This window comes from Abramis brama (genome assembly GCF_963993115.1).
Source record: "Abramis brama genome assembly, chromosome: 2".
Taxonomy (NCBI): Eukaryota; Metazoa; Chordata; class Actinopteri; order Cypriniformes; family Leuciscidae; genus Abramis; species Abramis brama.
The window spans coordinates 41,265,422-41,290,282 of record NC_139964.1 but is presented as its reverse complement, the minus strand read 5'-3'; the positions used below and the strand labels follow the sequence as shown (position 1 = coordinate 41,290,282).

At 37.8% G+C, this 24,861-nt stretch overlaps 1 protein-coding gene across 1 annotated transcript; it reads right to left on the bottom strand.

The window, feature by feature from the left end:
- Window positions 1-21,470: 21,470 nt before the first annotated feature.
- LOC311077417 (uncharacterized protein) lies at window positions 21,471-24,225 on the bottom strand. The gene is made up of 5 exons (XM_084105873.1): window positions 24,076-24,225; window positions 23,671-23,770; window positions 23,340-23,479; window positions 21,803-22,935; window positions 21,471-21,679 (listed from the first exon to the last, which is right to left on the bottom strand). Exons 2-4 carry the CDS (start codon window positions 23,757-23,759, stop codon window positions 21,923-21,925), a joined length of 1,242 nt encoding a protein of 413 aa, XP_083961999.1. The 5' UTR covers window positions 23,760-23,770; window positions 24,076-24,225; the 3' UTR covers window positions 21,471-21,679; window positions 21,803-21,922.
- Window positions 24,226-24,861: the final 636 nt, after the last annotated feature.

The following is a 24,861-nucleotide window of genomic DNA, read 5'->3' as shown; positions in this document are numbered from 1 at the left end:
AGTAACCTGTTGAATTTCCCTTCCAGGAGTTGGTAGAACGTTTGGCAGGTCGTGTTGTGCAACTGAAGACGGAGTTTCTCCTTCGGATGATGTGCAAAGCTGCATGTTATCCATTAGGGGTGCCCAGGTGAGAGTTTGCACGGGAGTGCTGCCAGCTGGAACAGGAGGAAACCTTGGAAAAAAGGTTACAGGATGCATGGGACTGAATGGAATAGGGGTGTTATACACTGCAGAGACACCAGGTGGAGGTACTTGAGGTATCAGAGGTCGCACTGCTGGTGGCCATACTGGAGTTGCAATGTCTGGGGGTGACTCCATTTCTACAAAAGTAGATGGGGAATGAGGGGTTGCCGCCATATTTGTTGTGTTCACGAGTGTGATTGAAGTGTTGCAGTGTTGGCAGAAAATCAGTAAATGTAAAATGTATATCATGAATAGTGTTTGTGTCAATTTTTCCTCACACCATAGTTCACAGTTTTCACAAAACCACACAAAGTAATGTTTCACAAAATACTTTTCCCCAGTACAAGTAATTATCCCCTAGTTAGACCACTTAAACACAGTTTTCTGTCAAAACACGTCACAGGATTTGAGGGATTGAATTTTCAATTTGAATGTTCAACAAGTCACAATCACTTTTAAAATGTTAAAGATTTTGTAGCAGGTTCACACAAAGAAAACAAGAGGTTTTCCTTTTAAGGTACACACAACCTCAATCCGGAAATGTCTTTTAGGTTGCAATAATCCCGAGCAAAAATTTTTTTTCACAAAAATACAATGTTCATGTTCATGTCCCTGTTCGGGCGCCACTCTGTAACGGTGGTGACCACCCTGGCACAAAAAGTCTGTCAAAGAAATAATATATTCTTTCTGTTCGGGCGCCAGCCAGGAATTTCCTGACAAAGATGGTATTTTTCCCCGGATAGCAAAAACCACCGGTTACAATATTTACAAAAAAAAAAATATTTGTCAGCGACAACTGTTAGCAAAAAGAAGAAATTTATTTTCCAATGTCCCAAAAACAACACACAAAACAACCTTCAAGAACACAAAAAAAAAATAAAAATAAAATAAAAAACTGTTCAACAATGCAATTCAAGGGTGAAAAGAAAAAGGAAAAAAAAAACCTGTAGCAATCGCCGCGTCACCTGTGTCACGTTTCCAATAGGCAGATTCGCGTCCAGGACCATAAAAAAAACATAGAATAAACATTCTGTTAATTAGTTCAAAGTTACTAACAATAACAAACTTAAAAGGTACAATAATCAATAAACAATCACAGTAATACTTATAAACATATCAAAAGTGCGTGCGTGAATGTTTTGCGAGTGCGTGCATGAATGAATGAGTGGGTGTAATGGCGGCGCACAGGTACTGACCAAGTTTGTTGCTTATGAAGGGATCTAGGGGGTGTTGTTGTCAGGCACCGTTTCGGCGGATTAAGCAGCCCATACTTGTCTTCAGCTTTATTAAAACCAGATGATCAGGATGTGCAACGCAGTGAAGTTGAGTGAACTCCGCGACGCACCAGACATCACTCACAGGAAACCTCAGCTCACAAGCGGCCGTCTCTCCCCTTCATACGGTAATACCAATCCAAACAAACACTCCCACAGCTTCAAACCTTCGGATGACGCGACCTCTCTCAGGTACGAACCCACATTTATATCCTCCTTGCCTCCGCCGTTAATTGAAAAGCGCCTCCCCATACACGCAAAGTGAAAGTAAAAATAAAAGTAAACAAAACAAAGATGTGGCGTAAAGCTCCTTTTTTTTTTTTTTTATCGCCACAGTACTTTGTAATGTAGTTACTTGAGTAGTTTTTAAGCAAACTACTTATTTACTCTTACTTGAGTCATATTATTTTTCAGTACTTCTACTTGTACTCAAGTAAATTATTACTTAAGTAGCAATACTTTTACTTAAGTACAGTTTTTTAGTACTCTTTCCACCACTGTGAACAGGTGAGTAGTTTTGCCTCTCTCCTCCTCCTTGGCGCTTCCTCTCCATTCTCGAGTCTCTCGCATTGATTACTCTGACCTCCCATCTTTCCACAACTTGTCCATTTCTTGAGCTTTTCCCAAAACCAAGGTATGAATGGCAGGCACTGATATGTGATGCTTTAATGGACACTTTAACCGACTTTTCAAGTTTTAACTAGAGGCAGCATTTGTCTTTATAACCCTGTGTCTATTTAAATTTCCACAGGGAGAACCACAGTCAATATAGGGTTAGTCTTGCCATGGATATTCAGCACTGTTTTTGAATCAATGATCAGCATTATCTGAGCTAATTACAGTTGCTGAGAGCTTGTCGCATGGAGACCTTGGAATACAATTACCTTGAGAAGTTATTTGTCCTGCAGCATTGGTATGCCGGGGCGAGTCCTGTGGCTTCACCACGTCTGAAAAGCTCTTATCTCTGCCTCTCGTCCACAGGTGCTCCCTGTCACCATGGTGTGATCAAAATGCGGCGCAGAAACTGAGAACACCAAGCTCTGTTTACTCAGATAAATTACAGAGACGTGCAGGTTGCTCAAAGTAAAGTGCAACTTTAAAAACTGCACTCACTTTTTTAAGCATATGGACATTGCTGGTTTTTGGTGCTTGTGAAGCATGTGCATGGAGGCTTAAAAAACTTACTGAGATGTAAACTTAACTTCCTTTCAAGTCATACCTCATGGAACACGTAACCACAGGCATCCCAACATTTCAACTTTTGGATCTCATCCTTATCCAACGCACAAATTAATCAGCTCATTAGTAGCATGACCTACAATTTGTGTTTGAGGGCCTCCAGGAGCAGGACTGAGAAACACTGCTTTGAAGGATTAAAAAAAAATTGCCTATGGATTATGTGCACTAACACAAAACCCTCTCTCGAGTGACTTCATACTCTTAATCTTAATATTTTTTTTATTATTATTATTTAACTTTGAAACTTATTCAAGAAATTAATGAAAAACACTAAATCCTAAATGCTATGTAAGTTTGTGCATTTTCATTATTATTATTATTATTATTATTATTATTATTATTATTATTTTAATAACGACAGACAAATCAAATAATAGAATTCCAGTTAAATACATCTAAAGGCTGGATTACACTACACAACTTTTGCCTGTTTGCAGAAAGTCATAGCCAGATTTTAGAGGAAATCACGTATAGTGTATGATGGACACATTCTCTGATTTTTAGCTGTAGCCTATGATTATTTAGTCAGAGGATATTAAATATGTTTGATGCTTTAGAACACATATTTTCATTTGTTATGTATCTCTTAGCAACAAGGCACATGTTTCTGTGTGAGTTTGCTTAAAAGTCTGGAATTGTGTGATCCTGAGTTGTTTGGTCTATAATGCCCTGTTCTTCTCTGTGATTATTTACAAAGTTGACAAGTGTATGATTCCAAGCATTTTGAAATCTGTTCTGAATTTGAAAAAAAAAAATCATGTATATTCCTGCATTAAATAATTCTATGAATTACATGTGTAGCACCTGTGTCAAATGATATTATTGGACTTGTTGCTAATATCAACCATAGGCCAGTAGGTTCGGCTATAGAGGTGTAAAGACAACAACAATAATTGAATTATAAAGTACATTTTTGTATTGATTTGAGTAATTGATTTTTAAAAGGGAAAAATAAAATTAAAATGATAAATCAAACAGTTCACAGTCACAATTTTTGTTCAGTATCGAATAACTGTATATGAATTTTCAGTTCAATTGTCAGTATTTGACAAATTCACCTGACTGTTTGTTCGATCGGGTGCACCCTCTAGACTATATGAATTTTCTAGAATACAGCACCTTTCATATCACCATAAATGTTTACAATAGTTCACAATTGTAAATTTGGAAAGTTCACTCAATCACATTCAGAAATGAAAGAAAAGTTAAACAAGTCAAAATAAACAGTTCAACGATTCAAAAACTTAGTTGTAAGATTCAATTCAAAGATTCGGTTCAAACGATTCAATTCAAATGTTCAGTTTGAGGAATCCGAAAAATCCTTGGAATCATGGAAAACATTATTCGGTTCAACAGTTCCAAAGGAAAACAGTCGGAGCAAAAATACTCTTTGAGCAGTCACTCAAAATCAAAGCTCAGTTCAGTTTATAACAAAAACTAGCAGCAATCGGTAGCCTGACGTCGTCATACTCAGATTCTAGTCAGAATATGAGTCTGATACTGCTCCATTGGGCTGTGATTAAGGGACGTGTTTCAACCGAACCTAGAAGGAAAATGCCTCTGCACTCAATTGGATAGACCTACAACCAATCAGAGCAATGGAGTAAGTGACGTATGTTCTTCATTCGTCTTTCTGATCGACAAATGCCTTGATCGCGGTTCTCTGTTCCTCTTTTAAAATGAATGCGCTGTCGATATCTTCTATAACAGTCATGATGGCGGAATTTAGACATCTCAATTGTCCAGCGGCAGTCATCTTTGTTGTAAACGAATTCAACCCAAGCACCCTTTGGTGACGTGGATGATTACGTTTCTGTTGATCATATGTCCATCATCGTATAAACCCCGCCCTGACAATTTGATTGGTCCGAACAGCTCTGGTTCGAGCATAATTGCTCCACAACGGATCAAGTCCAGACCGAACTTGTGGGCGGGGTTAAGTTCGGCTGGCATCCAGGCTAAGCAATCGGATCTTTCCTACCAAATTCCTCAGGTGTTGGTTTGAAACTCAAATCTCACATCAATCAACATTCATCTGGCTTGGAAGGCTCGCCATCTTGGATCATCACGCTGAAATGACGCAGTTCCAGCGTAGAGCAAAAAACCTGACCTGCATATGTAACAGGCAGTATTTAGTTCACAACACACATTAATTCACTGCTTCTAGTTAGACAACAGTAGTAGCACTCGTTACCGTTGAATATTTAGCAGCTACATTGCCATCATAATTCGGCAGCTTAGTAAACTTAAACAAACATAAAACTATGTGCGTCATCATCAACAAAATATGAACACTATAACTCATTTACACATTATATTTTAACCATTACATCTCTTTTACCTTGTAAACGTGTTTAACTCATCAGCATTTCATTTTAACAGAGAAAATACGTTTTCATTCTAATACGTACACATTTTATCACATTTATGACAGTTTACACATTTCAAAATGTGTACTCTCCAAATCCAAAGAAAATAAAACATATAAATGTTTCTCTCTCAGTCCTCTCTGATGTTTTTAACTTTTACACATATGCTGCTGCTCGTCTCACCAGTCATGCAGAGAAAATAAAATGGCTTCCCCCATACAGTTAGCGTGGTGGCACGGGACTTCAACATAAATCTCACTTAATTGGACAATCATTAAGATGTCAATCATCACACTGAAATGCATTTCACTTTGATTTTACCATTTTTTTCACACTCTTTACTCCTTTCTGATTAGTTTATTATTTTAATAGACTCTTTAATTATTTGTTTTTTATAATTAATTTGTTTAAAGGGGTGGTTGAATATGATTTCACTTTTCTAGCTTTAGTTAGTGTGTAATGTTGCTGTTTGAACATAAACAACATCTGCAAAGTTACAATGCTCAAAGTTCAAAGCAAACGGAGATATTTTCTTTTAAAGAAATCGCTTTTTAAGGACTACAACAAACGGCTGGTTGGGACTACACAACATTCCTCCCGGGTTAGTGACATCACTAACCTTAAAATTGACATAAACCCGCCCCCGGAACACAATTTATAGATTATCAAGACAGAATATGCTAATCAATGACTAGAAGATAACTACACATAAGCTACATAAATTCACCAACTAACCATTCAGAAATGTTTTCTACATGTTGTCACTTCTTCATGAGTCTCTCCATCTTTCTGACTTCGGTTTGAACATAAAGGGCTACATTTTTTTAGAAAGTTTAGTGCATGTGTGTGTGAGGTAAAAGGACACTAGCTGTTGTAGCTCCGCCCTCTGTGCTGGGAGCAGCAGCTCATTTGCCTTTAAAGGGACAGACACAAAAACGATGCATTTTTGCTAACCCTCAAAAAGTGACAATTTTAACATGCTATATAAAAATATCTGTGGGGTATTTTGAGCTAAAACTTCACATACACACTCTGGGGACTTCAAAGACTTATTTTACATCTTGTTAAAAGGGCATTATACCACCCCTTTAATTATGGGTTAAATATGCAGGCCTATATTTTCAATTGAAGGGATGTCTTAATTCCAAAAGACTATGAATTCAAATTGAATGATACTCAGTTACTGTGTACATTGTTATGATGAATAATGAATGATGTTTGAAATATACATCTTCATAAGAATTATTTTTTTAAATAAATTTTTTGCAGACATATAAAAGATGTTACAACAGTTGCAAACGTGACAGAACAGGTCAATGTAGCAAGGGTCTTGCTTTAACATTTCACTTAAAAACAATACTAAAGATTGCCTTGATTACCTCAACTAATCAATACGTGCATTCTCTGATAACATCATTTCTTTAGCACATATCTATTGCAATATGTATTGCATATCTATTGGTTTATTTTTCCATCTGTTTCAGAAATATACCTAGCCTATCCATAGTACTGTTCAATGCAAACTAAAACATATGGAGACTGTTTTTATCTGAGGCCACAGCCCTTGCTGAGAAGGTATGTTGCCTCTGTAGTTTGTAAATATATTTTGATGAAAGATGATCTATAAGGCCATGTCTAATTACTCCCAGTCATTTATTCTAGGGCTGTCATACTGGGAAGCATTTTTCTATTGTTCAGGAGATTAATGAGACATTAATGAAGAAATATTTTGCATATGGTGTGTTGAGGCCCTGTGAGTATTTAGGTTGCTGAATCAGTTTGATTTTAATGGATTTCTTTAGCTAATGGATGACACCTTACGTTTCTGGGACCACAAACTATGCATGAATGAGGTATATGTCTAAATTTGCAACTCTCTCAAGATTTCCTTGATGTATCTCAAGCATGTGACTGATGACTCATGTGGGGACTGAGCTGTATTATTCCTGATACTATAATCTTCAAGAAATAATAGTTGTGTGGTTCAATCAGGCTAATTTATGGAAACTACTCTGAAAGGTTTGTGATTACAAAGGTATTGCACTGTACACTGTAAAAATAAAAGGTGCCTGGAGGAATCTTTAGGGGTTTGTCACTTTGCCACTCCGGAGGAACCGTCTGTAGATTCTCTAGGCACCGTTTAAAAAGGGGCGGTTCTCTAAGGAACCACCCAGATTTCCTGAGGAACTCTTATATGAAGCACTGTGTGGAACCACTTTGGGGGCCTCCAGGAATCAAATTTCTATTTTTTATTTTATTTTATTTATTTAATTTGGTGTTGTTACTATGGTTACCATTAACTTCTATAATAATAAACAAACTGTACCAAATACAAAATAAGAATTGTTTATTACATATTATAGATCCATTTTAATGCATATACTTCAATGCACTTGGAAAAAAAGCTAGTAATAGGTTACTATCAGTGAATACACACAAAAAACAAACAAAAAAAATAGTATAATACATAACCAACATGAATAATCAACCATGTATAAGCAATAGGCTATACAAGAAAAGACAAAATGCTTGGAAACATATGTTCCATGTAATAAATCAAAATCATTTTGATTACCCTAATTAAAAATGTGCATCTTCACTTAACTTTAAAAGCTGCTAGTTAAGTCTGACGTCACTATTTCCAAGCCCAAAAGCTCTATCTGATAGAGTCTATCAGATGCCAAAAACAAACAACAAATGGTGCTAATAAACACTCAGTGTGCTGTAATACTCCTGTAAATTATGATCCTAACCTTTATCTCTATACCGAAATCTCAGATGGTTAGTTATTCAGCTATTTCGAATCGTAAAATATTGAAGTCTGGGATGCCGTGAGACTGGAGACTGTAATGTACACCATGGCTTGTGAAGAGCTGAAATGTGTGACTTGAATCAAAAGTGCTCAAATAGAGGAAGTAGAAGTAGAGGCTTTGACCTGGAAACAGTATTCCTTATGTCACAACAAGCAGAAAACCTTTTCTATTATAACAGAGTTAAGGTGCAGTAAAATTAGCTGTTGTTCGGTGAATTTTCACAGGTAATTCCAGTCATTTCAATAAGAATCAGCAATTTCGTGTGTGGTAAAAAATTTCACTATAGGACCAAGTTGGCCACTTGAATTCGCTGGATTTGACCAACAGAAAGCTGTTTGAAAGTGACTCCTGTGTGAGCTGTGCTTCATACATTACGATGCTACACTGCTGACAATGGTCAGTCGACCTTTTTGCCTGTGTAATTTCATGTAATTAACAAATGTGACCGCACCTTTATTCGCTGCAACATAAAATGCAAAATGCAAAATCTTCACAGGGAAATTTGAGGTACTTAACGAGTTGGAAAAGTGAAAAGGTGCAGCAGTTTCGATTTCCATTTGTTTTTCCTCTTTTCTGGTGGATGGTCCAGGCACTTTTATTCCTGTTCAGATTTGTATTTCAACTTCCCAAGATCCCTGCAAAGTACAAAATTTACTGTTAGTAATGTTATTAAAGTGATAGTTGTGAAATTAAAATAATTTCCTCAGCCTTGTGACATTCCAAACCTGTTTGACTCTCTGTCTCTGGAACCCAAAACCAGATCTTAGGCATAATGCAACACCATTTCAATTAAATTTCACTGATTGAAAAAAAAAAAAAAAATGTAAATCATTCATGAATCCATTTTTATGTACACTTTTCTAGTTCAATTCAATTCAACAATGTATGTAAAAATGGATAAATATTCTGTTAAGCTCCAAAACGTCCCAGAAAAGTCCACAACTCATGTGTTATGTGTTGTGTTGTAAGTCTTCTGAAGCCATATAATAGCTTTTTTTGTAATAAAAAACACTAAACTTGAAGTTATAATTCAGAATTCAAATGTCTTATATTCAAATGCAAATGATTAAGGTATATAAAAAAAAGGCATAGCATTATTGGTGCCAAACCTGTGATCTTATTTATCTGAGTAACGTGAATGAGATTTGAGAGCATGAGGGAAGATTTGCAGAGAATTACTGATTACATTTTTGTCTTTTTAGCACACATAGATATTGTGTGGCTTCTAATCAGTGTTGGGCAAGCTACTTGGAAAATGTAGTGAGCTAAGCTAGTATGGAGCTTATAATATGACAAAATGATTTGAATTTGAATTGTGTAAATTTGAATTATTGACAAGTGTAATCTAATAAAATTGAATATTATGTGGAATTTTAAATAGTTCTGAATTTGATTTATTTAAACGAATATTGAACATTTGAAATTTAACAAACTGAAATGTTTTTATGGCTGAATTTTATAGACATGTATTTTCAAAGAGCTATTTTTGTTCTGAATCCTTATACTGCAAATATCCATTTTAAAAAAATATATAGATTCAAGTTTTCAAGGTGAAGAAGAAATTCGGAACTTCAAAATCAGTTTTCTAAAATTCAAAACGCGGAAAATTCAGATCGTACAGAAAGTAGGGGAGCGCGGGGCACAACCTAACACATTTTGTTAGATTTGGTGACGTACACACCCAACTCAGAAACCGGAAAAAACGTGAGGGAAAAATTGGTGCATGGTGTCAAAACACTCTTTGTCCAGAATCTTCACAAAATCTTATCAAAACTTTCCACAAATCCGCGGGAGACCGTCCTCTGGCAGCAAGAGAAAAAGAGCGGAAACACAATCTGCTTGACCCTGACTAACTATGTAAAAGGTCTGTATTACATTTAACCCCGCGTTAGGTTGTGCCCCTCGCAAACTAATAATTTAGTTTAGAACAATGTGTTCTGACTACAAAGTAAGATAAAGCTAAAATAATTTGCTGCTTCTCAGTAAGGCAATAATTGACACTTCAGCTTGTGCCAAATTGGTTCAATTACTGAAGAAAAATGACTAGGGAGAAAGAGTATTTCTGTGTATATTAGTGTGCAACTAGGTTATCGCTGAAGGGAACATTTAAGAACACTGTGACATTTTGGCTGTGCAACCTGAAAGTGAAAGGTAAACAAGACAGGAGTAAACAAGGTTTGAGAAGGGGTATAAATATCACTTTCACCTCAATGATCGCAAGCTCTACCGTAAGCAAACCTGAACTCTCTTGAGCCTGAAATAGTAATTCCAGAAATCCTTGAGTTATGTTTCTGCTAGAGTAAGACACACCAATGATTTGATATACCAATATAAAACAGCCTTTGTTTGAACCTAATTTAAAAAAACAACACTTACAGACTGATTCATTTGTTTCTTCTTAATGGGTTTTAGAGTTTATATTTCATTTGAGAGCTTGACAGACAACTAGAACAACACTAATTTTAGGTCAAAGAATACTATTTATTTTCACACAACTGCAAACTAAATTTCTTGTTACAAGTCCACATTTTTATTTGATTAAATTATTTTACCGTAACAAGTGATAAAATGCATTTCATAGGTGGGCCAGGGTAAAACAGACATAAACTTTCAGTCCCTCCTTTTTATTGTATCATTGCAGAGCAATCCTGGGCCTGCAGAGTCTGCTTTCTTGTGTGAAATGGCTGAGATAGAGGTGTGAGTTTGAGATCATATGTGTGATATAGATGCATGTGTGTGTCTTCACGTGTGCTTAAATATGTAATCATTCCTGCAATGGGATTGGATGGAGATCTGTAGTACATATGAAGGTCAACAGCTGGGGGCCTTTCATGGGTCTGAACATACATATGTGAACAATAAAGGAAATTTTAAGTCAATAGAATTATCTCCATCTGTTTCTCTCATCACTGTTTCCTAGCACACACACACCACTGCTTTTTTGTGATAATGTAGGTTTTTTATTTTATTACATTTTTTTACTCATGATTATTGACTTTCTCAAAGGTCATGGACTGACCTTAAACCTCAAGCATCCTTCATAGAGCAGCCCTTTGTGAACAATTTTGGGCACAAATGTCACAGGTATGATCCCACTTTTTTTTTTTCTTTTTTTTTTTTTTTACAAATGTCATAACACTATCTTCACTAAAGTAAAAATTACTTTAATAAATAAATATGCTTATTTTTATGTTATGTATTTTTTATTTTTTTATATTCATTCCAGGAAGTTGAAACAGCCAAAACCTCAAAATCTGACACACGTTGGTGACATCTGGTGACATATGTTGGTATAAAAATAGCAATTACATTAAATATAAATGGCCACTGATGGTTGTTACAACATTGGGTTATAGATGTCAGCCTATGCAGCCAGTGAGGACAGCATGTATGATCTGCATCATGTTGTATTTATTGATTTTTATTGGACAAAAAAAAAAAAAAATGCTCTGAATTATAGTCTCACCCATTCATTTCCTTTGGGTGCCCACTAGTGTCCATGAAGGACCAGTTAAGGATCTTTTTTTCAACCACTTAACATTGTTGAATCAAGTCCAACTGTGTGTGTGTGTGTGTGTGTGTGTGTGTGTGTGTGTGTGTGTGTGTGTGTGTGTGTGTGTGTGTGTGTGTTCAGGTGGCTACCTTGGGAAAAGTGTGTTTAACACTGAGTGGGGCCAAAGTTTCTTTCTTTAAAGAAATTGAGTAATTAAAGGTTTTAATGGAATAAAGAATTAATAAGAATGGTAAAATAAGCTCTAGGTATAGTTCTAGCCTATAACTATGAAGTAATCCATTTAAACTCTTTGCACATAATATTTTATTCAAAAATATGCACACATTCAGTCTTGTTTGTGTCTAATATGGCAAATATGTAAAAAAAAAAAAAATGTTTCTTGTTATGAATGACATAATTTAAATGATTGGATATTTTCAACTCAAAATGGTGAAATTACACTTAAAAAAGTTGAGTAGTTTGCATCACTGTATGTTATTGTGGATTGACCTATCCATCATAAAACAGTTTGCTTATATCTTACCATGCACATCAGCGTCGTGTTGGAATTCACGCTCATCTTCAGTGAACATTAAGTTCCAATGTAAATTTGTGGTGAAGAATAGAATTGCAGCGCGCTCTGATTGAGAGCCATTGGGGCAGATTTCAGATTGCCCCATTTATTGTCACGTTAACTCACGTAAACCTCGCTCCAAGACGATATCGATCAGTTTCAGCATCAGCAATCAGTGCCTGCATCAGGTCAATTGGCATGTCTATTTTTCCTATGGATTAGCATATCAGATTAATGAAAAATATAAATCATTTTTAATTAATGATTTTCTTTCTTCTTGTGAGTTGGACTTTGTTTTTGTGACTGAGAAATGGCTAAATGTTGATGAATTAGACCCTCTATCTGATACAGCCCCTGATCATTATAATTTTCTGGATACTCCCAGGGCAACTGCTATTAATCATTTTATGGTTAGTCAGTTTGCAGATGCATAATCTTGGAGAGTTGTCTAGTTCTGCAGTATCTTGTCTTGTTGATATCAGTACTGAATAAATTATTTCCTGGTTTAATAGAACAAGCAATGAAATCTTAAATCGTTGCGCTCCATTCAAAATAGCAACACCTAAAGTTAAATGCCAGTCATGGCTTAATGACAGCACCTGGGCCTTAAGACAAAAATGGAGGAGACCAGAGAGTGGGTTAACCCTAACCTTAACCCTAACCCTAAACTTCAAGTGTCTTATGAGATTGTTAAAGATAGTATGATCAGTTATCAGTGGGCAGTCAAGGCAGCTAAAGTGCAATACTTTTCTGACTTAATAAGCATTCTCATAATCTGAATATTTTATTTAGTACAATAAATTCTGTACTGAATCCTTTAACACATTTACCCAGACCCCATGCCAACAGCTTGTGACAACCTCACAATTTTTAAGGAAAGATTAAGACAATTAGAGCTAGTATCGATTCTACTGATCTTTACTCTCTAGAATTTACTCCTTGCTCTTCATATTTTTTTTTCTTTTAAACCACTCTCTCTTTATGATCTTTTAGATATAGTTCAACGCTTGAGACCTACTTGCTCATTAGATGTCATTCCCTCTCGTCTTCTTCTCCAGGTTCTGGATGTTGTGGACTCAAGAAATTTATTTATCATAAATAGTAGTTTAGCAAATAGGTTTTAGATCTAAACACAGTACGGAGTCTGCACTTTTAAACGTGAACATTGATTTATTGCTTTCTGTTGACTCAGGAGGTGTTTGACCCACAGTCTTATTTGTAAAAAATATAATGTTGCATGTCATTGTGATGCAGATGACACTCAACCGTATCTTCCATTAAAGGCAGATGATGGCCCTGCATTAAATGCTTTGATGAATTGCTTGAGTGAAATTAAATTATGGATGGCACAGAATTTTTTACAACTTAATGAAGCTAAAACAGAATGTCTAGTGTTTGGCTCCATTAGGTCACCCATGCACATACTTGATTGTTTAGGCCCTCTTGTCTCTCATGTACATATAAGCAAGCAAAGAATCTGGGAGTTATCTTTGTTTCGCAACTTAAATTTGATATTCATGTACATTCGATGGTGAAGGCTGGCTTCAGGGTCCAGTTTAAGGTTTTAATGTTTGTTTTTAAGGCCTTGCATGGTTTAGCTCCCGCATATATTTTTTGATCTTCTCCAGGTTTATCAGATGACAAGGCTATTGAGGTCATCTCAAACATTACTTTTAAAGATCCCTAAATCTTGTCTAAAGTCCAAAAGGGATTGTGCCTTCTCTGTTCCTGCACCCAGCCTCTGGAATAACCTGCCTTAGGACATTAAATGTTGTACTACATTGGGTATTTTCAAATCACGTTTGAGGGTGCATTTACTTGCCCAGGCTTATGGTTGAGCTAGCAGTTGATTGTACCTTGTTTTACTTTAGTCTCGTGTTCTAATTGTCTTTTTTGGTTTGGTGTTGTTTTTTTTGTATTTTCGTTATTGATGTTGTTGGAATATTGTTTTAATGGAAAGCACTTTGGCCAACTCACAATGTTTTTAAATGCTATACAAATAAACTAAACTAAACTAAAATGTTATCTTAAACTAACGCTAAGACACAGAATCTGCCCTACCTAAATTTATGGCCAGGAGCCACTACTGCTGCGTGATAAATTTACTGGGTACAGTATGATGATGCATCATTCAATATTTTATTAATGCAAATAAGTGGGAAAAAATTGCTAATTCAGTTGTTTGCACACGATTGAAAAGGACAAAAAGGGAGCCACTTGGGCTTTTTTATATATGTAAATATAAATTTGATAGCATTTTTATTTTGTAAGGCTACATTCCCTGATATATTCCCATAAAAAAAAAACACAAAGACAGAAAGCATACAATAAAACATCTAGGTTACATAGGTAACTCCAGTTCCCTGAGAAAGGAAACAAGACACTGCATCATGGAGTGGAAGCTATGGGAACACTCCTCATGAGCCAGTGTCTAAAGCATATATGCTACACGCCAAGGTCGATTGGCTACTGCAGTCAGGTGACGTCACAGGTATAAAAGAGCACCTAGAAAGAACATCATAATGCACTTCATTTGTCTAAAGGTTGGGTGTCCTGGAGGCCGACGAGGGCGAGGCCTAGCGGGACAGGAGACCTCCAGGGCGGCGCCGACAGTTCAGGGGGCAAGGGCGGAGATGACCCTTCAGGTGGCCAGGGCAGAGCAGACAATTCAGTTCCCACTGCCCCCTCCAAAATTTATCTTGGGGACAGCTATAGTGTTCGTCTCAGGAACAGACACCGGCTCAGGAACGTGCGCAGCCCACACACACCACATGGCTGTGGCCATAATGGCCAGTGTTGCAGTCAATGAGGGCTCAGGTTCAGGCGTGGCGGCGGCCATCTTGATGGGAGACAAACTATCAGGCGTAGCGGTGGCCATCTTGACGGGAGACGAACTATCAGGCATATCGGCGGCCATCTTGGCCAGAGACGAATTTTGAGGCATGGCGGCGGCCATCTTGGCCGGAGCCAAACTCTCAGGCGACGTGGCGGTGGCCATCCTGGGAAGAAGAATCAGGCGTGGCCACCTTCTTTTCTGGAGACTCCCTTTTACTGCTGCTAGATCCATTTACCGGTCAGTTAACTGACATAAAACATAAAATAACTGACAAGGAACAAGACAGAACACTGGGTATAAATAGACAGAACTAAAGAGGCAAATTAACTAGACACACCTGGGGCCTGTACCATGAAGCCGGATTAGGTGGCTAGCCAGCTATGTTTCAGCTTAGTTTCCGCCAACCCTGGGTTTTAGGTACTATGAAAATAGCTCGGCTTTAATCGGTGTTCGTTGCCATGGTATCTTACGCTGCACGACTAACCTGCTCCGGGGCAGGTTATGTTCTGGATTCAAGATCTCAGACCGAAGTTTTACCAATCAGCTGAGAGCAAAGAAACATACAGGTGACGTAACTTATTCCAAGTGTCTGTTGCAATGACTTCACCTTTTCTTCCAAATCCGGTGGACATCTCAGCGCAAATTGTTTGACGAGCACTTCGTAGAGAAAGAGTTTTTAGCCAGACAAAATCCCCTTGCCTTAACTGATAGTTACTTGTATGAAAGATACAGATTTTCCGCGGAAGGAATGTCTTATCTTTGCGAACTTCTTGAGCCGCACATAAAGAATTTAACACGTCGAATTCATGCACTTACTGTACCGCAAATCGTATTGCGTTGCATTTTTTTTTTTTTTTTTGCAAGTGGTACATTCTTGCACAGTGGGTGACGCACAGAAGCTAGGGGAAAACATATGTTTGTCGAACCATTCGCAAGGTGGTCCTCGCTCTGCAGGAGTACATGAAATGTTTAATTAATAATGTTCCCCGGACATTTATCGACCATGTCCATAAAAGAGGGCTTTTATAAAATTGCCGGTAAGATATATTGATAGGGTGACATCACATGAACACTTTTTTTTCTCAAAAAGCAAATTTCACAAATGTACTATACAATATAATACATATTAAGAATTATTTTGAATCTTTTTTATTATTCTTCTGATAATCTTATGATAGGATTCTATAGGAGTCTATTGCTCCAATCTCCACTGCTCTAGGGGAACATGAGGCAGATTATGTTAATAGGAAGTCCTATCACAGCCTTAATGTTCAGGTAGAGATGATGTGAATATGTGAGATGATTATTTTCTGTGAGATGAATCTTTAAATTAATAGTAACTTTAACAGATATAACAATGATCTACTAAACATTTCATCTGCAGACGACTTGTGGTCATGAACAAATGATCAAGTTTGGATGCCAAATGGCCTGGCTCCAGTGCTTGTCTCACAAATTTTCCATGAGTCTGTGTTGTGTCAGCGCTTTGAGGAAAGCAAGTTAAATTTGGTACAGTACAAAACACTGTTCATTTAAACTGAGATAGAAAAACCTACACAATAACCCCCTATCATGACCCTCAGACAGGGCCACAGCACCGCTTCAATGTGGCCCTCAGTAAAACCAGAGTGAAGATAGAGATGACCTTTGGCATCCTAAAGGCACATTTCAACTGTGTTCGGCGCTTCAGAGTCACCAGAGCGGGCATCACAGATAGTGGCTGCATGGGCCATTCTGCACAATATAGCCACCAGTAGAAAGGAGCGAGAAACAACACAAAACCAGCTTCTCCCCGATGAAACTGACCCGATCACACTTGACCACCCAGCTGGTGCAGATGTAGATGCAATCACCATACAATATTACACTTAATAAAAGCACATTGAAACTGCAGATATGTCTCAAACTGTTTTATTGGTTTTGTGGGATGGGAGGGAGAAAGAGAGCAAGAGAAAGTTGCATTAATAAATATTCATACTAAAGTGTTACTTGGTTAAATAAGTTATACTTATATATATATATATATATACAGTGAGGAAAATAAGTATTTGAACACCCTGCTATTTTGCAAGTTCTCCCACTTGGAAATCATGGAGGGGTCTGAAATTGTCATCGTAGGTGCATGTCCACTGTGAGAGACATAATCTAAAAAAAAAAATCCAGAAATCACAATATATGATTTTTTAACTATTTATTTGTATGATACAGCTGCAAATAAGTATTTGAACACCTGTCTATCAGCTAGAATTCTGACCCTCAAAGACCTGTTAGTCTGCCTTTAAAATGCCCACCTCCACTCCATTTATTATCCTAAATTAGATGCACCTGTTTGAGGTCGTTAGCTGCATAAAGACACCTGTCCACCCCATACAATCAGTAAGAATCCAACTACTAACATAGCCAAGACCAAAGAGCTGTCCAAAGACACTAGAGACAAAATTGTACACCTCCACAAGGCTGGAAAGGGCTACGGGGAAATTGCCAAGCAGCTTGGTGAAAAAAGGTCCACTGTTGGAGCAATCTTTAGAAAATGGAAGAAGCTAAACATGACTGTCAATCTCCCTCGGACTGGGGCTCCATGCAAGATCTCACCTCGTGGGGTCTCAATGATCCTAAGAAAGGTGAGAAATCAGCCCAGAACTACACGGGAGGAGCTGGTCAATGACCTGAAAAGAGCTGGGACCACCGTTTTCAAGGTTACTGTTGGTAATACACTAAGACGTCATGGTTTGAAATCATGCATGGCACGGAAGGTTCCCCTGCTTAAACCAGCACATGTCAAGGCCCGTCTTAAGTTTGCCAATGACCATTTGGATGATCCAGAGGAGTCATGGGAGAAAGTCATGTGGTCAGATGAGACCAAAATAGAACTTTTTGGTCATAATTCCACTAAACGTGTTTGGAGGAAGAAGAATGATGAGTACCATCCCAAGAACACCATCCCTACTGTGAAGCATGGGGGTGGTAGCATCATGCTTTGGGGGTGTTTTTCTGCACATGGGACAGGGCGACTGCACTGTATTAAGGAGAGGATGACCGGGGCCATGTATTGCGAGATTTTGGGGAACAACCTCCTTCCCTCAGTTAGAGCATTGAAGATGGGTCGAGGCTGGGTCTTCCAACATGACAATGACCCGAAGCACACAGCCAAGATAACCAAGGAGTGGCTCTGTAAGAAGCATATCAAGGTTCTGGTGTGGCCTAGCCAGTCTCCAGACCTAAACCCAATAGAGAATCTTTGGAGGGAGCTCAAACTCCGTGTTTCTCAGCGACAGCCCAGAAACAGCACCAGGGTCAGATTGTACAGCACCTGTAATCCCATCCATAATCGGCCGTCCCTTATTGCCTACTCAGAGCCAACTCCTCCACCAGTGTATTCTGGTTTTCTGAATTTAATTCTTTATTTCTGTTTGCTGCAAACAAGTGTGATAAAATGTTCACAAAAGTAATAAAAGGTTGTGGTAAATACTCTTTGAATTAACTCCTTGAAATAACCACTTTGAATTATATTTTTATATTTTGTCTTTATCTGCTGCCAAGAACATTTGGAGTTGGGGTTGCATCTAAAAATCAATGAATATTTATCTTTCTTAGTACATACATGCACATTTTTTATATATTATAAAAATAGGCTATTGGCTATATTACACATATAGGCTACACATACATATATACATACATAATTTTACATAAATATAGAACGTATTTGTTTAACTTACACATTAACAATCAGCAATCTTTCTCCAACAGTCTTCTCTTGCTTTGGCAGCAGAGACCGTATTGTTTCGAGCTTGACATACATATTTAAATTAATCGTAATTATGAATGATTATCTCTTGCTACTCCGCGGAAAAATATATCGCTCTCGCTCTACCCGCGATTGGTTGTTCAGTGTCGACGTCACTCTTTTATGTGCACGCGCGCGTGGAGTAATCATAGCTTAAGGATCAAAGCCTGAGTTGACAAAGAAAGTTGATGAGCTGCATCATGGTACCAATAAAGCCTGATTGCATCGGTTTGGTTTTGTCAACTCAAAACTAATCCTGTAACCCCGAGTTTGTTCAGCTACCTTCATGGTACAGGCCCCTGAACTGAACTAACCAATCAATAAGTAACTATAGAAACAAACAAGCAGGGGTGGAGGAAGACTAAACTGAACTAATAGACAGAACACAGACAAAGACAGAAATCAAAACAGAATGACAATGTAACAGGTAGAAGAAATCAAACCCCTAGCAACAGCCATATGCCCTTATTCAATAGACCAATTATAGGTTTGTAAACATCCGGGATGCGCGCGCATCGTGGTTGCAGAAAGACCGTTAACAGCTGATCATTACACGGATACAGAAAAGAATAATACTATAATACTAATAGTTCGATTTAAAACATTTTCATATACATTTTTTATATATATTTGAGTTTATATTTAATTTTCGGAATGTTCTCCGCGTATTTTAACAGTTTGTCACCCAGCGATAAGAACTGTTACAAAATGAAATTAACGTTAGTGAGTGGGATACATCTTACAGATCCGTTTGCCATAAAACCTTCTGAATGGTTAAACGATGTAACGAAATGGCCAGCCATCCAGTGGCCAGAGATATACAATTATCTTATCGAAACTCCGAGTGTATATACCCGGGAGAAGTTAAAAGCGTACAAGTCGCTTGATGCGTACAACTTTGTTCTGTGTGGTCACGTCCAAGACATAAAATTTCATGATTACCAAGTTCAAAACTTCGTAGTGCTGAAGACGGAGGTTCTGCCTAGCCAAAGACAGAGTAAGAAGACGGAATTGTACAAGGCCTGGGTTATCGTCAACAAGACAAACAACTGCATTCTTACTGCGAACTGCACCTGTATGGCTGGGTATGTAACCAAAATAAGATTACTATATTACGTTTTCATTATTTACCCATTTCAGCCAGTCTCAGCAATGTAATCAAACAAAATGTAACTTCTTATTTGCTGAAATCATACAACTGTTGGTATGTATAGCCTAAAGCACAATTTAAACCAATGTGTTACTACATTATACAATTTTGTGCAGGTTAGGGTCATGCTGCAGTCATGCAGCTGCACTTATGTTTAAAGTTGAGCTGTGGGTCAGGATGGGAAAGACGGAGAAGAGTTGTACATCAGGGACAAATATGTGGATTAACACATCCAAGAGAGAGGTGAAACCAGCCAGACTGAGTGAGATCAGCTTCAGAAAGGCTAAGAGGACAGACACCCAACTGCAGCCAGTCAGAGTAAAGTGTAGAAAGAACAATGTAAAAGGTAGACACAATCTGAATGTAGAAAAGATCAGGTCGTACATATAACAAGCAGGTATTAATTAGTTTTATTTTATTTAAATGAAAAGGGTAATTAATGAAAAAGACTAGTTGCAATATTGCACTAATAAAGCTTCTGAGGGTGTATTAGGACATGTTGTTCCAAGGTGTTATATTATTTCTGTTGTTTTTAACTTTGGCAGTTTGCTGCTTACTTTTGTACCATTTACTGGACTTGAACTACTTATATTTCAATAAAACTACAAAATGGGGATGTTCTCAAACTTTTGACCAGTAGTGTAATTAATGTAAAAACAGTTTTGTTAATAAAAAGTTAAAGTTATAATCAGTACCATGTAACTATTAATGACATGTAACCAGCTTTGATTGTAGTTTGTATTAAAATAAGGTATCTAACATTTATTTTGTGTATTCAGAACTGACAGATGAAGACATTGCAGACCTGAAAGTATTGGCACCTAATGCAGCTGTGCTCACTAGCATGGACTTCAGTGACACAGACTCCGCATCAGAATCTGAAACAGAGACCGGAGACCTGCCAGAGCCACTCGTAGCTCTGTATGATGCCAATCTGAGATGCCTCTGCCAAACTGAACTACAAGAGAGGTGTGAAGAGACCTTCGAAAAACTGGGGAAGCAGTTAACGAATGACCAGTGTGTAAACCTTGAGCTAACGACTAAAAATCAGGCCCACTCTCAGGCCTGGCACACACACAGAACTGGAAGGATAACGAGCACAACCCTACATCGTGCATGTACTGTAGTAACCGAGAGCGCTAAAACAAACCTTGTAAAACAGGTAATGCACTACAACAAACATGAGTTGTCCCATGTCCCAGCAGTACTTTGGGGAAGAGATATGGAGGACACAGCCAGAAGAATATACACAGAAATAATGAAAGCACAACATCACAACTTTGACGTGGAGCTATGCGGTCTTGTTGTGCGGCCAGACAAACCACATCTTGGGGCATCGCCGGATGGAATGGCAAACTCTACCTGCTGTGGGAAAGCAACTGTAGAGATTAAGTGCCCATACAAATACCATGTTTGTATGCAACGCCCAGTACTGCGACTTTGTGGTTTGGACAAAACAAGATATTACCATCAACCGCATCACCAGAGATGAAGAAATGCTGCAAGCAGTCCTGCCTAAAGCTGAAGTGTTCTTTAAACGCAGAGTTTTGCCTGAGCTGTTAACGCGCACCATGGATCCACTGATGCAAGCACCTGCAGTCTGCTCACACTGTCAAAGGCCAGACTTTGGGATGATGATTGACTGCGCAAAGTGCAAGAACCATTTTCACTACACATGTGCCAGAGTAAGAAGAAAGCTTGTGGATTGGTATTGTGATCAGTGCAAAAACAACAACTCAGAATGAAATGTACTTCGAAGCAAATTATTTAATACAATACTAATATTTTACATAAAAACACTTACATGTGCAATAAGTTATGTTATTTACAATAAACAGTTACATAAAGAATTAATCAAAATCAAGCTATCTTCTTGAGACTAATATACATTTACAAAGGTTTGTGTCCACACACAATCACTATATACTCTAAGAGGTCAACCTGTGTGAGTTGATTGATTTCTGGATCAAGATGACATAAAACAGTAATCCAAAGGATAACATGCTAAAGTAAAATACTTATTTTCAGCATGGTCCTTGGTGTTACACACAAGAAACAATGGACAGGAAGCAGACAAACCAGACTAAAAAAGACATATATAGTATGAAGAGGGTGATAAAAAGACATCACATAAAAACCAAGTAAATAGAAAACAAAAACAATGTAAAAAAAACCCCTCTTCAATAAGTGGAATCTAAATCAAGCTATCTTCTTGGGACTATACATTTACAAAGGTTTGTTAATGCTCCACACACAATCACTATATCATCTAAGAGGTCAACCTGTGTGAGTGGAATGACAGTTGTCAGAATTTTGAAATTTTTCCATCTACCTATTACTCTTTCAATGTGTATTCGCACATTAGACAAACGCCTTGATATGTCCACATCTTGAGCAGAGAGCTGCTTCTTTCCTTTGGTAAAGTGAGGGATCCTAAGGGTGGCACCACGTGTGGCAAGCTCATCTCTAATGGTAAAACCACGATCTGCTAGTATCTCATCATTATGCTCTAGAAGGTCATAAAATCCAGACTCAGCTGTAATTTGTTTATCCGAAACCCGCCCGCCCCAGCCTGCCGACAGAAAAGTAATGGCTCCTGCAGGTGACATGCCAACCAAATATTTAACAGTGTTGTGGCTTTTATAAGTCGAGTACGTCTGGGCTCTGGAGGTTAAATTTGAGGGTCTGTTGATCAAAATTTCTGTACAGTCAATAATGCACCTGCAACGTTTATATTTGGGTTTAAAACATTTTGGCATATTCTTTAATATTGCATGCTTGCTTGGCCACTTGATGAGAGGCTTTAAAGCCAGAGACATAGCAGGGAGCCAACTTCTCAAAATTCTAGAGATGTCACATTCTGTGACATTAAATCTGAAAGCAATATCCTTGTTGCTGAGTCCTAATCTTAGTTTTAGTAAGACGGCTAATAGATGATCCTCCAGGTTCATAGAGCCACGCACAACCTCTACACTGTCTTTAAGTTTGCTAATCAACCACTCAAAAATGACACTTGTCAGAACTGTGAAAAACAGCACATGCACTGCTTTGCTTTTGATAGAGCTAAAGGAAAATTGTGTTTTTCTGAGTGTTGTCTTTAGTTCCTCATTCTCAGATTTCAGTTTTTTTATGTCCAAACGCAGGCTGTCACACACTGTAGAAAGTTGGCTGTACTTGTGTTTCAGATCATCATGGAGAACCTTTGGTACTGTGGCTTCTGAAATAGAGATTAGATTGTAATTAACTTATAAAAGATACATTGTCACTTGTTTTAGTTTAGCTTTTCTCAATTATTTGATAAGATGTTTTCAAGCAGCATGTGCTAAACAGAATAATGTTCAATTTCATTCACAACACAATTCTGCTGTATTGAACAATATATAAACAGAATGACCAGATTCATCTTAATAATAGGCTTGTTTGAATTGAACTGGCACTGCACAGACCGATAGGTGAATGACATCAAAGTACCGCAAGAGTGAATAGAGAGTAGACAGCTCCTAATGGTTTTGAATCGCTCTTGCGTTACTTTGATGTCATAAACTGATTGGTCTGTGCAGCGCCGGTTCAAATCGAACAAGCCAAGAGACTGCCATTAGTTAAGATATGAGAAGTTCTTACCAATGCAAGGACCAGCAGCAGGCTCTATTCTGCAGTCATCTGAGGACAGGGAAGCTTCTGCAGATTCTGATGCAATCTTATCAGTAACTTGGTCTGGTGGTCTGTGGGTGGGTTCATCCCTTTTTCTTTTCCTCTTAAATCTGATACTCAGAGATGAGAGCAAACAGTAAGTCCAAAACAGTTTAGTTGGTTAGTAGACAAAAACGATCTGGTCTAACAAATTATATTTACAAAAAAGATGTGACATTACTTGCCATGCATTCTCTGCATATTGATGCATGCAATGTGATCCCAGTTAGCAACTAAATAAGGCATAAGTGACGATATTTACCTCTCAAGTTTTGCATCGCCTTTGTTTATTTCACACTGGGTTGAGAATGAAAAGACAGAAGGGACAAAGTCGGGACTATTAAATTCCATGGATACCTCTCCTGCACAAAAAAAGGTGTATTCTAGTGATTGACAGTACGATAGAGTGTAACAGCAAACTTAGCCTGAGTTTACTATAACGTATTAGCCAAGAACTAACTTTACTACCAAGCTTAGGCAAGCTTGGTAGTAAAGTTAGCAAGACAACGTAACCAAATTGAAGGTAAGTTAGCTAACGTTTAGTAAGCAAATTCGCCTCAAACTTGTACTTTATTCTGTGTTGTACAACTCATTATTTACCGTTATTTGTGTTGTTGTAAGCCAAACCGAGTGATGTGTGTCTGATTTAGCGTAACCGTTAACTTACCTGATATGAAGTGTGAACCGCAGAGTCGGGCATTTTTAATTTTTTCCTCGTTCCAGTCGGCTCTTCTGATGGCTTGTAACCAAAGACGTCTGCGGTTGGCGTTAAAAGGAGTGCGAGTTGATGGTATTCGGTAAAACTTAAGACCACTGTTTACAGATTTACGATTTTGGCATCAGACTGCACAACACAACATTTTTCCGTTTGTTGTTGTCTTTTGGTCCCGACATGCGCAGTAGAACCTGCGTGACGCCGTGTGATGTAGGGTGATAATTCCCCTATAGAGATACTCCAGAGTTTTCTGGTCAGTCGGTTAGTGACAATGTAATTTTAGAGATTTTGAATATTGGGGTTAGGGTTTTGATTATTGAAAAGGGTTAGCCTTAACCTAACCCTAACCCTAAGCCTAACTTAAGCCTAACCTAACCCTAACCCAGTCATTTACGTATAGATATATATATATCTCAAGCACTGGAATTTTTTGGGGAGAACAGGCACCCAACAGAGAGACAAATCCACCACAATTATCAACTTCAGTAAGATGTTAGTCAATTTTAACCATTGCTTCTAAACCTTACATTGGGATTAATATATTATGTAGTCATTTCATCTACCAGTGATATATCTGAGTAACTTTTTATCCTTTTGTCTTTCTTCCTCAGAAGTGACACAAAGAAAGGAGAACATGTCACCATCATCAGTCCTTTATTTAGTTCACTGTAGAACATCAAGGGAAAGACCCTCAGACTTGTCATAACAGGATAAATGTGGCTACAGGTAAAATTATTT

Coding starts and splice junctions, on each gene's coding strand:
- LOC311077417 (XM_084105873.1), bottom strand. CDS start 23,759: ATGGAATTTAATAGTCCCGACTTTGTCCCTTCTGTCTTTTCATTCTCA. Junction 23,480..23,670: donor GGCGATGCAAAACTTGAGAG/GTAAATATCGTC, acceptor TCTGAGTATCAG/ATTTAAGAGGAAAAGAAAAA. Junction 22,936..23,339: donor TGCTGCTGGTCCTTGCATTG/GTAAGAACTTCT, acceptor TCTCTATTTCAG/AAGCCACAGTACCAAAGGTT.